General features: G+C 38.4%; 1 protein-coding gene across 6 annotated transcripts; it reads right to left on the bottom strand.

The window, feature by feature from the left end:
• Positions 1 to 404: 404 nt before the first annotated feature.
• On the bottom strand, positions 405 to 12,130 carry LOC130918579 (triple functional domain protein-like). 6 transcript variants are annotated; one of them, XR_009063795.1, is made up of 14 exons: positions 11,719 to 12,130; positions 10,217 to 10,382; positions 10,076 to 10,142; positions 9,892 to 10,001; positions 9,579 to 9,648; positions 9,397 to 9,486; positions 9,212 to 9,304; positions 8,703 to 8,814; positions 8,426 to 8,616; positions 8,251 to 8,352; positions 7,750 to 7,892; positions 5,285 to 5,487; positions 2,529 to 2,654; positions 405 to 2,455 (listed from the first exon to the last, which is right to left on the bottom strand). XR_009063795.1 is itself a non-coding variant. In XM_057840562.1 (12 exons), exons 1-11 carry the CDS (start codon positions 11,831 to 11,833, stop codon positions 7,782 to 7,784), a joined length of 1,227 nt encoding a protein of 408 aa, XP_057696545.1. In that variant the 5' UTR covers positions 11,834 to 12,129; the 3' UTR covers positions 2,462 to 2,745; positions 7,750 to 7,781. The 6 variants fall into 6 exon arrangements, 2 of the variants coding, with proteins under 2 accessions (XP_057696545.1, XP_057696626.1); XR_009063823.1 differs by lacking the exon at positions 5,285 to 5,487 and adding an exon at positions 10,632 to 10,760 and having other exon boundaries at positions 2,529 to 2,745; positions 11,719 to 12,129; XR_009063789.1 differs by lacking the exon at positions 5,285 to 5,487 and having other exon boundaries at positions 2,529 to 2,745; positions 11,719 to 12,129.
• Positions 12,131 to 13,702: the final 1,572 nt, after the last annotated feature.

Here is a 13,702-nt window from a genome sequence, read left to right as displayed (position 1 = left end):
CCGTTATATTCGTGTCTTGAGTCTGTGGCTTACTAACATATTTATCCTATTTATGAACACATTTTATGCTGATTTAAATGTGGTGGTCCGTTATATAATCGCAATAGTACACTTGATGCTGTTGTTTAATGTCATTGGTGGTACTCGAGTACAGCGTATGCAACACTCTCGTATCACTAATGACTGACGGTACACAACAGCAACTCGTGTACTATTGTTCAAAAGATTGCATACCTGTGAAGTGGTGCAGTTTTGGCGTAATTTGTACAAGTGAGCACTGATTTTTAAATGTGTACGCCATACGTTCAAAATCCGTACGTTTTTCGTACATTACGGGGGGTTTTTTCTGTTCAGATTTTGTCACCGTTTCGGCACCGAGACAATGTGCCTCCCCGTTACTACGTTGGTTGAATGACGCGAGAAAACTCAGAGACACTGAGAGAGAAGAGTGTTTTGACGCTGTAGCAAATGCAATGCTAGGCTAGGTGGCGCCATTGATTCCTGACTGTAGCCGACAGCCTACAATCTATGCCTGGATATCAAATGCTTATAGAACTACATGCAAATTGACAGATGGCGGCGTTTATAAACAGTCGCCATTTTGAAGCAGCAGACTTCTCTGAAAGGCTCTGTTGTAGTGAACCTTCATAGCAAACTTAAGTAACTTTTTATCTAAAATACTCCTAAAATGGCAAAAACCTCACTTGAATCTATCTTTAATGATGAAAAAGTTTTAAAACTTTAACATGTCGAAAGTAGAAGGGAACCAATGCAAAACGGTAGCAATTTTAATAGCTTTAACAGTTGATTCACAACGTTAAACCATTTCCAAACATAGCAAAGGTGACTGTGTTTTTTTTCTTTCTTTTTTTTTTTTTAAATGAAAAAAAAACAAAAACATGAAAGGTAACACCAGTGGCTTTGCCAAGTAACTAATTACTCTTACATTCAGGTAACTGAGTTAACTCAATTACTTTTTGGGAGAAGTAATTTGTAACTAATTAATTACTTTTTAAAAGTAAGATTACCAACACTGGTCATAAAGATGAAGTCTGCAGAATGAAAAGTGACGAAAGCTGAGATTTCATTCTGCCAATTTGTTGCCAAACAACAATTTGCCTGCAACTTTTGCTGATCACTTCTCAGAATTAGCAAAAGAAATGTTCCCTGACTCAAAGATTGCATCGGTAAGGTAATTTTATCAATTGACCTTTTTAATTTATAAATGGACACACCAACGAACTACCTTCAAGTCAAACTGAATTACGAGCTGAAATGCCATAAAGTGCAGCCATCAACACATGATAGAAATTGCCAAAAGTGCTACATACAATTATAACCAAAGTCACTGTTAAATATTAGTACTCATCATGTAGCTGAAGATATTGATTGTTCTTTGATTGCACCAGGTTATTTGTGACAATATCACCAATAAATTCATATTATTTTAAAAATTTAGTTTTATTTTTTTTTTCATATTGCACGCTACATAGAACGTTGTAAGATTAGTCACCAATTTGTAAGGGCATACGTCACTATTTGTATGACTGCCAATGGCCTCGGGTTGACAGGTGAGATTGGCACGGCGGCCTATTAAGTACTTTATTTATTTATTTCCCTTCAGGCATGACAAATCCAAACATACAGCATTTATATGTGTTAACAATTAATTCAACCCGAAAAGAAAAGGGCTGACGGGAGAAGCCGAAGCTTATTGAAACCAGTCCCCAGTATACCATATAGGACGCAGAAAATATCTGATATCAATATTTGACATTCAGATTTCGTAGTGATTACAAGTTTTTTTTTTTTTTTTTTTTTTAATAATAACCATCCCCTCTGATTGTTTATTTTCCCAATAGTCCATTGTCGATCGTGGCAATGTGCTCGTTATGATGATTAGATCCAGTAGATTAGTTCATAATTCAGTAATTAGTTTATTCTGTTGATTTGATCCAGAGGATAGGGGATAGCTGAGGACCGATGGTGGGCGTGTCCGCCACCCTCCTTTTGTCGACTTAATTCTCGTCGCAGTTTTCATTCCTTGCTGACTCCCGAAGAACATTCATCTCAAGGTTGGGCAGCTTCGTAGTAGGTTGCATCGCCATTCCGGTTGTGGACTCAAGGCCTGGGGGCCTGGCGTCGTTAGTTCCTTCAGTAAGGACCGTCCCAGCGATCACTGTCCCACCTGGCACAATCAGAAGAGTAGCTGCCAGCAGCGCACCAAAAGGAAACATTCTCGATATCGTTCCACTTCGAGTGTGGTCAGACACAGCGGCCGCCATCTACCCCAGCTATCCTCCACAATATCCAGACTTTCCATAATTTGCTCTAATTTTAGCTCTAATTTTTGCATAGAAGATGTTAAATCTTCCGTTTCTTCAGTCTTGTCAGTCTTTTCTCCTTTTTTCGGTGCTTTAGGCATATTTGGGAGGTATTCTCTTCCAGCTGGCGCCTGAGTTATCAGAGACAGATAACAGAGCTCAGGAAAATGCGTCCTTCGCCTTCGAGTGTCTGTGTATGCTTACCATATTCCAAAACATTCCACACCGCGAGGATGTCCGGATTCTCCACCCCCTCTCTGTTTCGGGTTTTACTGCGCGTGTCAGTGGCAGTTCTGTGTCCTTTGGCCACCCATGACCCCACGTACAGGACTGGATTGAATTTAGCCAGTGGAGGTCCAACAAGATTTAGAAGAGTAAGTATGATATGGTGAATGTGAGCAGAGGCGCAAATGGCAAATGTCTGTGTTGAGAAAGAGTGTGGGTATAACGTAAACATGATACGAGTCATACACAAGTACTTTTTATGGAAAATAATAATTTTTGTTCTGATGGTAATAATGTTGAGCTGTGACTGTGCATTTAGGCTCACCTAAAGGACTGCATTTATTTTGATTTTACTTTAATATTAATTATTAGTATAAAAATATTAACTTTTAATATTTTGTTATTTTTTAAAAATTCATTTTAACTTGACATTATAATTATGCATAGACATCAAGATACCTTGACAGGTCAGATTATGTATTATCTGCGCACCGCCGGCCCGTAGGGGGGTGTGTGAGTCAGCTTCATTTATTACAAGTCGGTAGGAATTACTCTCACACATGCTTTTGAACACACAGGTGGAATTACCTTCAAAAAGTACGAAATCTGGAATGCATACTAACAACAAGGATTGTCTCAGGAGTGTTTTGTTCGAGGATTCAAGGTAATTATTGTATTTTTCGTACAATGCATGCATTTTGAAACGTGAAAAAAAATCAATGGGAGCCATTGATGTCATTCTTCGACAAATTTATGTAAAATAACTGCCCGGTTTTCGCTTATAACTAAAAATTGAGACTGTTTTACGTCCATATCTATAAAGAATTCAGTGATTTGAGCATTTATTCACAAGCATTTTGAATAGAAAAAGCCATTGTGGCAGCTCCCTTATCATAACAAAGCTAACGGACTAGCATCATTCATCGACAGATTTAAGTAAATTCAAACTGCCCGTTTGTTTTGCTTTTAACCGAGAATCGAGACTGTTCTATGCCCATATATATATATATATATATATATATATATATATATATATATATATATATATATATATATATAGTGGGGCAAATAAGTATTTAGTCAACCACCAATTGTGCATGTTCTCCTACTTGAAAAGATTAGAGAGGCCTGTAATTGTCAAAATGGGTCAACCTCCACCATGAGAGACAGAATGTGGGGGGGGGGGGAAATCACATTGTTTGATTTTTAAAGAATTTATTTCCAAATTAGAGTGGAAAATAAGTATTTGGTCCCCTACAAACAAGCAAGATTTCTGGCTGTCAAAGAGGTCTAACTAGGTCTAATGAGGCTCCACTCGTTACCTGTATTAATGGCACCTGTTTAAACTCATTATCGGTATAAAAGACACCTGTCCAGAGGTCAGTCACACTCCAAACTCCACTATGGCCAAGACCAAAGAGCTGTCGAGGTGAAGCATGGGGGTGGAAACATCATGCTTTGGTGCTGTTTTTCTGCAAAGGGACCAGGACGACTGATCTTTGTAAAGGAAAGAATGAATGGGGCCATGTGTAGAGAGATTTTAAGTGAAAATCTCCTTCCATCAGCAAGGGCATTGAAGATGAGACGTGGCTGGGTCTTTCAGCATGACAATGATCCCAAACACACAGCCAGGGCAACAAAGGAGTGGCTTCGTAAGAAGCATTTCAAGGTCCTGGAGTGGCCTAGCCAGTCTCCAGATCTCAACCCCATAGAAAATCTGTGAAGGGAGTTGAAAGTCCGTGTTGCCCAATGACAGCCCCCAAACATCACTGCTCTAGAGGAGATCTGCATGAAGGAATGGGCCAAAATACCAGCAACAGTCTGTGAAAAGCTTGTGAAGAGTTACAGATAACGTTTGGCCTTCGTTATTGCCAACAAAGGGTACATAACAAAGTAATGAGATGAACTTCTGGTATTGACCAAATACTTATTTTCCACCGTGATTTGCAAATAAATTCTTTAAAAATCAAACAATGTGATTTTTTTGTTTGTTTTTCCACAGTCTGTTTCTAATGGTTGAGGTTTACCAATTTTGACAGTTACAGACCTCTCTAATATTTTCAAGTGGGAGAACTTGCACAATTAGTGGTTGACTAAATATTTCTTTGCCCCACTGTATACAGAATCCAGTGATTTAAGCATTTATTCACAAGATGTTCAACGTAAAAAGCTCTTTGCTATGGACTTGTGGTAAGCCGGCGCCACAGTGAACTTAAACACGAGTCGCACATTCGCCATTTTTACGTGAAGTAAATGCTTCCTGCACGGTTTCTTTTGCGTTTAACCAAGAATGGAGAATGTTTTACATCTGTATTCATAAAGAATTCAGGGATTTAAGTGTTTATTCACAAGAATTTCAAGAAAAAAACCTCTTTGTTTTGCTACGGCGGCCATGTTGGATTTTGTATATCTAGATTTTATTTTAGACATTTCTGCGTCCACATTAAAAACAATCAGCTTTTAAGTGTTTTATTTTATGTAATATTTCAATCTAATAACTTTCATTGAAACACCATGGTCCTACACCAACCCCTACGATGACGGCAACAAGCAGATCTTCGTCTACTTTGACCCCGTGCACCTTTGGAATAACCTCTACAGCAGCTTCCACAACAATGGCTGTATGGTGCTGCCCAATTGTCCTGGGGCTGAAGTAAGTGCGCAGCCTTATTCACTTTATAAAAAGGATGAATCAAAACGCCTATCTTTCTTAAACAAACATGTTTTGTAGGAACCTGAGAGGATGAGGACGGCCCGATTCTTCGAGCCTGAAGGCGCTGGCCAGCTGGGAGAACAACATGTCTGTCAAAACAGGCTACAAGTTGACCCAGAAGGTACTGGTGCCCTCTTCAATCGAGAAGCAGAGCGTCGGGCTCATCATGGCGGTTGTCAACCCCAACACGGTCGTCAGGCTTAGGCTCCTCGACTTGACCACGGCCTAGAAGTAACACAGGGACACGGCTGACATTGTGAAGATGTCCCAGAGGATGATCTTTGTGATGAACATGCGCGGGCAGGGGCAGGACATGCGCTGGAATGATAACTACCGATGTGTGCTGCGGCCAAGAGCAGGAGGTGATGAGGGCAGGGAAGGAGGTGTTGAGGACCAGGCAGGCTGTTTTGATGAGCAGTCGAAGGCCAACATCCAGTTCCTCCAGGAGATTGGTGAAATTTGCAAGGTACGTAACCACACTGTAGTTGATTAAATTGAATTGAATAGACAGCAAGCTTGTTCAGTTTTTTTTTTTTAATATATTTTATAAAATGTTCCAGATTTGGGCCAAAAAGGAGATGAAAAAGAAAAGAGGGACAAAGACCGGTAGGCTACCGACGCCCACTGCCTCGGCTCTGCAAGTCACGTGCAATGCCCTGCCCGCCTCCTGCAGGGATATCATCCTCCGCAAGATCCCGGGGGTCAAGTATGTCTGCATGGGGAAGGCCAACTCTGACCCAACGGAGCACTCATTTGGCAAGCAAATGTGCCGCACCAATTACTGGACCAGCATAAAGAACTTTATGGTCAGCAATTGGCTGGCCCAGCGCGAACTTCTCCAAGAATGTGACTTCCAAAGCGAGGACGTACAAAGACTTAGAGTGGCAGACCAGCAAGAGGGAGCTGGCGAGAAACAGACTTGTACAAGTCGAGGAAGCTGACCGGAAAACACAGCAATAGTTCAATATTCATTTGCATGCAATATTCCACAGGTGTCAAACCAATTCCAGAAAGGGCCTAGTGGGTGCAGGTTTGCTTTCCAACCAATGAAGAGGCCACCTTTTCACCAATTAGATCTTTTACATGTGTAATCAGTTAAACTTTGTCAGGTGCTGCTTGTTTCAGCAGGAAGTTCATTGGTTAAACTCTCTGCGCGTTATCTGTTGGAAAAAAAATCCAGCACCCACTAGGCCCTTTCTAGAATCGGTTTCACACCTGTGCAATATTCTATGTTCAATACTTTCTCACCTACAATATTCATAGCACTAACTTTCAAACTGCTGCTCATTCACTTCGGTTATTTGCACTGCCTGAACATACGACTATCTCATACGCATTTTATATTTGATTATTTGGATTTTATACTTGCAAGTCACTTTTGGGATTTTCATTTATAATGCACAGTAAAGGGAAATGCTCCACAATTTCATTGTACAAAATAAAGGGCGATTCTATTCTATAAGTTGTGATTGTATATACAATTTATTAATAATCTATTTATATTTTTTTTTTTATAGTTGATTTTGCATGTTTTCCTCCAGTATTAAGTTTCTTATGTGAAAATTGAGTGATTTATTATCTGTTGAAAATTTGCAGTAAATAAAAAAATAAGTCGCTATTTTGGGCAAAAACATACAGTATATATGTTTAATATTGCTATTAATCCTGAAAATATAGGTGATTATCTCTGCATTTGGTTATTTTTGTGCATCTAGTGTAAAATCTGAGAATTTTATCATCATTTTAAATTTTGTTATACTTGAATAAAAAAAAAAATTAAAAATTGGGATTTTATAAGGGAACGACTTTGAATTTTTTGATGCCGCTGCTCATGGAGACTCATACTGTATATGGCTAAGGTAGGTTTTGGTTTTAGGTCGGTAGCAGCTTTGGTTTTGAAAATATTTGAATTTGAAGTTTTGAAAATAGGCCCCTGTTTCCTGTCAAGTATTATGAAGTCTATGAATTATGTTTCAATTTCCTAATATATTTTGAATTTTTTTTTTTAAAAACCTAGATATCGCAAAGTACCACATTTTAGAGCTGTAATTCCAATACCATGATACCGTGATATTTTGGCTTAGGGTAATCATACCATCAGAACATCATACCTGTACATGCTTACTGAAGACATACAAATACATTTATTTGCACAGTTGGATGCTGAGGAAACACAAAATAGGAAGAGAGGATTTGGAGATTTGTCATTCACTCTCCAAATTATGTAACAAAATAATATATAAATAATATATATATATATATATATATATATATATATATATTTTAAAGAATTGTTGACTATTTGTGTCAGTCTAAATTGGGTTAAATTTACTGCACAAATGTCTCCAACATACACTCTCAAGTCCATAATCAAATAAATGGCAAAACAATGGCTCGTGTTTTTAAAAAGCTTGAAGTCAAGTCACCGCTTTTTTAACTTTTTTAAACCAAGAAGCCACAGAATTGTATAGAAGTTTCCCTGATTACCTTTGGCTCTTGCAGAGCTTTGCTGTGATGGCTTAAGGAATACTGATCGGCTCTGTGAGTGATCCCGTCAGGTGGATGGTGTGCTCCTTGTTTAACTTCTGGATATGCTCGATCCAGTCCAGCTTGGTTTGAATAGTTGACGCCTATTGTGAAAGAGGAAAGTCGAAGGTTATAAGGCCATTTAGAATTTAAACACTTGTTAAAATTTTCATTCGTCTTTCCCCACAGGTCTGAATAAACCACGTGAGCATTTCTTATTCGGTGGAGTTTAACATATGATTTTCTTTTCTTTGGTTACAATACTTGGCATTTGACTTATTCGTATTGAAAAAAAAAATACAGCCAAGGCTAAACATATAAACATATTCGAGAGAATAAGATGAGAGAAAAAAAAAAAAAAAAAAACGCAAGGTGGACACAAATGCTTAGCAAGTGGCTTACAAAAACCTGTTAGTAATATGTGTGGGAATCTCACTTTGTTGTGAGGAAAGAATGTCTTACTTTAAGAACAATTCCTTTGCTGGACATCCAGGTGTGCCCCACTCCAAGAACAAACTTGCCAGGATCTCCCTTAAGGTGTTCTGTCAGCTTCATCTCAGCTAGCTAAGGAAGAAATGAAATGAGTATGTTTATTGAGAATATTGCATACGTAAAAAGTAAGTAAAGGATGACTCACGTTAAGTTTTCTCTTATATATGTACTTTGTCATGCCTTTGTCATCCTTGACCTCCTTGCAGACCACCAATGATTTTTTCAGGAGAAAAAGGTGTCTATTCTTCCCCCTACAAAATGGTAATTTTGAATCCCACATTTTGAATGACTCCTTTAGGAGTAGCTCACGTTGGGATTCAACGCTCTCATTAAAACCTGACGGAAGAGAGAATAGGTCATGCAAAAAAAATTATGCCTCAAAAGCAAGTGCATGTTCAGCCATCTTGCCCATGTTAACTTACCTTCCAGCATGGAGAAATGAATGGCATCATTGGCTCTCTTAGGAATGCTGAGAGTCAACTCAAGGGCTTCCTTGAGTACTCCTTTCCTATCTTCACAGCACTCGAGGAGATTCTAAAATAAGCGAAAATACATTTAAAATGCATTAAGACATTGTTCCCACAGGACATAGAGATTATATACCTGTGGATATTGTTGTATGCTCAGTTTGTATGTGAATATTAAAGCAATTGTCTGAAGGATTATAATAATCATAAAATCTTTGTACGTTTCTATGAACCTGTCACTGTTGTTTTGCATTAGGTTTGGGGACTTTCATGAAACAAAATTATGTGATTTACTTAAACAAACTAAATATTGTTGAATTTTTTTTTCTGTTTAATGTATATATATATGTGTATTTTTTTTTTATCTGCTTTCTCTATGTGCCAGATTTTACCTATTTTCATTAAAGTATCCTCTGTATTTTATGTTGGTTTTCTGAACAACGAACTTGAATATTTGGCCTTACCTTTAACAAGAGCGGATATCTTGTCATTCTCTGTATTGGTTTGATTAGGAAAGATTCTACCGAGAATGCCAGTCCGTGCTTCTGCTGAATTTTCTGTTGAACCCATGGAAACAAAGAGAAGACTGTAAGACAATGAAGCATTATAACCTGTAATTGTACGTTGATAATCTTGATATTTAACTTACATTAGAATAGTTGACAGTATGCTCCATGATGAGCCGAGTGGACTTGTCACTGTTCTTGCAGTAGTCCACATATAACTGGAACTTCTCAGCCTATAACAACAAAACCAACAACATGCTCAGAATTCTTGATGGGTCAATTATCCGTATGATTATGATTACGGTAGTAACAAAGCGATAAATACCCATTTGACAAAGCAATGCCCGACATCTTCAGGGACGTTTGCATGTTTTTCCAGTTCCTTGAGAAAGATCCTGAAGATAGATCACGGAAAAAAATTAATTTGTTCCAAAAAGTGAGTGGTGGTGTCAAAGCTTCGCAGAAGTACATCTCATTTGATAACATGAAAATGTGCATATAAACAAACTTGTGGCAATGTCTGTAATTTAAGGTGATGTTTTAAATATGAGAAATGACCAAGAATAGCCTATTTGTTAAGCTTGGTCCACTCGGGGTCAAAATGTCAGTCATTTATGAGAAAAGTGACTTATGCTTACTCATGATGGAATTCATACAGCTCCAGCAAGTTCCCAAAGATGACGTGCTCCATGTTGTTTAGTCCTGCAGGAATCTTCTTCTCTTGGGTCAACATCTCCCTCATGCAAGTCTGCAAGATCGAACAGAAAGATTAGCTTAAAGTTTGTCTTACAAGAACTGCACATGAGCAGAAAGGAAACTCACATCAATGCCCTCACGCAGGTCTCGCACGTAAGCCTTTTCTGTTTCGATCAGCTCAGCCAAAATGAACCTAAATGAAGGCAAAATTGGCACAAGTTATTATCTTAAAATTAGGAATTAGCAAATGGTATAAGAGTCACATACATTTCCCTGGTTGCAGACTTTGTTCTTTCCTCGTTGACTTTGAGGATGTCTGATGTGGCTGGAAAGATGCCCATTTGGACCTCCAGCATGTTGGGTACTGTCATCTTGGAACCGTCGCTCACCATATCCAAATCTGGTAAACCCAGCGGGTGCTCCATTAAGTGCTCTGCAGAAAAGAAGGAAAACAAATAATGAATGAGGAAACATTGATGGATACATGAAATGGTTTGATAGACAAGTGATTCCCAACCGCTGTGCCATCAGATATCATCGTGCGTGTTGCAGAAAATCATCCACGTTCACCTAATAAATGTTTTTTTGTTTTGTTTTTTAAATTCATCTATCTATATATCCCTGATGAGTATTTAGGCAGGCCAAACAACTGAATTTTCGCCCATAAAATGATAAGACCTACCTGGTTGAGTTGCAGCATAACAACATGCTCCATTGTGCATCGTCCTCGAATTCAGCTCCAAAACTGACCATGTTACTCGCCATACCTCCGGTCAGTTTCTTTTCCTCGGGAGCCGATCGAGATACCAACCTCGATGACATGTTTTTGGCCGTTAGTATTAACGTCGATTACATTTGAAAAACTTTATCCACTTACAGCCACATTAGCATTTCGTTACACTCTGCCGACGTTTGTATTGTCAATTACAATAAAACATTGGCATAAAGGATGAGCATTTTCATACTCCCTGTGCACGCAACATGTGGATAATGAGTTTAATATTCACATTGATGACTTTTCACGTTTCAGCTACTAAAGTTGGAATTTTAGCCGTTACCTGCGATGCATTTAGCATAATGCGATATTCCAAATGGCGTTTTTGACTCGACGAACAAAAGTCAGTTAAATGTTAAAATTGTTTAGGTGGAAATCATTTTGAATTTTTTTTTTAAACGGGCAGCAAATCCGGATTTTCTGTGTTAGACGACGTCATGAATAAAACGCTGAAGTCATAAATACTTGACTTTTCACATTTTAGCTCCTAAAGTTTGAATTTTAGCCGTTACACCTGCGATGTGTTTAGAATAACGCGATGACCCAAATGTTGTTTTTGACTCGACAAACATAAGTCGGTTGAATGTTAAAATTATTTTGAATCGTTTTGAAAACGGCCTGCAAATCACGATATTCTGTGTTAAACCATGTCACGAATAAAACACTGTTGTCATAAATACTTGACTTTTAGCATTTCAGCTCGTCTGAATTTTAGCCTTTACCTGCGATGCGTTTAACACAACGCGATATCCCAAATGTTGTTTATGATTCGACAAACATAAATCGGTTAAATGTTAATGTTTTGAATTTTGGAAACGGGCTGCAAGTCCTGATATGCTGTGTCAAACAACGTCATGAATAAAACGCTGTAGTCGTACATATTTATTAACAGCCCCAACACGACGCAAAAAAAAACATGGCATACAAAAACAAAGTTCTGCAATTAAAGTTTTTGAAAGAATAATACATGTTTAAATTAGACTAATTAACTTACCTCCCAGCCTTTCGATGTTTGCAAGAATTTCAGATGCAAGATGTTCCATGGTCGAAGTCTTTCGTCCAGATAGTGTCGTCAGTTGAGTCTTGTGCACTTGACTCCACTGTAGCATCTGACGGGATGTCACTCACGGATTGTTTTATACTGTGATTTGACATCTAAGATCAAAGATCGTTCTTTGTGACGTCAAGCGAGATCTTTGAAGTGACACTAGATCGTTCTTTAACACGTCACGCTCTTTGATCACGATTTCAGTTTATAGCGTCATGCCCGGTGTTGTGCCGAAAAATAGCCGCCCTGCGTGAAATATCCCCCCTTGTCGGGAGCGCGCACACGTCACTCGCACATCGATACACTACAGCGATTATACTCCAAATTCATTCAATGCTCGCTATCATTATTTGCTTTGTCATCGAGCCTGTAAAGAAATGACCTTAAAACAAGTTAAAATAATTTACTTAGGCGAAATAAAAGTTTTTCCTTACCGATCGAAATAACACAGCCTCTCCATACCAATCGTTGGACACGTAAACGACTATCTTTTACAGTGAATATGTATTGCTAAATGTTATGTGCTTTAATAGACCCTTTTACACCCAAGTAAACGGTCAATTTCTAATCAGACGAAACAGAAGGCGTTTTCTGCGGGCTTTGTGTTCATCATCACACCACACTTAGCATATGAATACATTTTGCTCTGCTTGAACTAATAAATCTCATACCTGAGCGATTCTCATTGGGATATGGTCGTGAAAACCTGTAGACAAATACATTTCTGTTCGAAGATGGTTATGTGGCCCAGTCCACGATTTGTTACCAAAATAATAATAATAAGATTAATAATAATAATAATAATACATTTTATTTATAACGCATTTTGCATTTGAAAAACAAATCTCAAAGTGCACATTACCATGTAAAAAATAAAAAGACTAAGAATAAAAGAGTAAAATAAAAACAGACAGAGCTAAAATAAAAAACAAATCAGATAAAAGTAAGATAATCATAATAATTTTAAATGTCATTTAAAATATACATATACATTTGTTTAAAACTAGAATTATAAAAAATATAAACATTTGTTCAAAACCATTATTTAGCAGATTATGACATGTTCCCGTCAAAATATTTTCTTTTTTTTTTTTTTAAACATGAAAATAGTATTAACCTTAATGCACCATGAAGAAGGCAAGACAGAAGATGGATCGTTTGAGAATTATTGGTTGCCCTTGAAAATCACAATGGTTACTCATAGTTGGTCTACCATTTCACAGTTAAAAGTACTCCCTGCTGGCTGCAACAGAACCTGTTTTAAGAGGGAGGCCCATTTCAGGTCAAGTGCTGACCAAAACTGTCCCGCCTGTCTATTTCTGGCTGGGAAGGTCACACATCTATCAAACTCACTACAGTTACTCATACTAGGTCCACCAATGCACAGTGAAAAACATTTCTTGCTGGCTGCAACAAAACCCGTTTTAAGAGGGAGGCCCATTTCAGGTCAAGTGCTGACCAAAACTGTCCCGCCTGTCTATTTCTGGCTAGGAAGGTCACACATCCATCAAACTCACTACAGTTACTCATACTAGGTCCACCGTTGCACAGTTAAAAGTACTCCATGCTGGCTGCAACAGAACCCGTTTTAAGAGGGAGGCCCATTTCAGGTCAAGTGCTGACCAAAACTGTCCCGCCTGTCTATTTCTGGCTAGGAAGGTCACACATCCATCAAACTCACTACAGTTACTCATACTAGGTCCACCGTTGCACAGTTAAAAGTACTCCATGCTGGCTGCAACAGAACCCGTTTTAAGAGGGAGGCCCATTTCAGGTCAAGTGCTGACCAAAACTGTCCCGCCTGTCTATTTCTGGCTAGGAAGGTCACATATCCATCAAACTCACTACAGTTACTCATACTAGGTCCACCGTTGCACAGTTAAAAGTACTCCCTGCTGGCTGCAACAGAACCCGTTTTAAGAGGGAGGCC

The sequence above is a fragment of the Corythoichthys intestinalis genome, chromosome 1 (assembly GCF_030265065.1).
Source record: "Corythoichthys intestinalis isolate RoL2023-P3 chromosome 1, ASM3026506v1, whole genome shotgun sequence".
NCBI lineage: Eukaryota > Metazoa > Chordata > Actinopteri > Syngnathiformes > Syngnathidae > Corythoichthys > Corythoichthys intestinalis.
Note: the sequence above shows the minus strand (reverse complement) of the source record. Positions and strands in the feature narration are given on the sequence as shown.

Excerpts from the sequence above, each read along its gene's own strand:
- LOC130918579 (XM_057840643.1), bottom strand. The coding sequence starts at position 11,833 with ATGCTACAGTGGAGTCAAGTGCACAAGACTCAACTGACGACACTATCT. Across the intron at positions 10,143-10,216 it reads AAGTCTGCAACCAGGGAAAT|GTTCATTTTGGCTGAGCTGA; the intron begins GTATGTGACTCT and ends GCCTTCATTTAG. Across the intron at positions 8,815-9,211 it reads GATATCCGCTCTTGTTAAAG|AATCTCCTCGAGTGCTGTGA; the intron begins GTAAGGCCAAAT and ends CGCTTATTTTAG.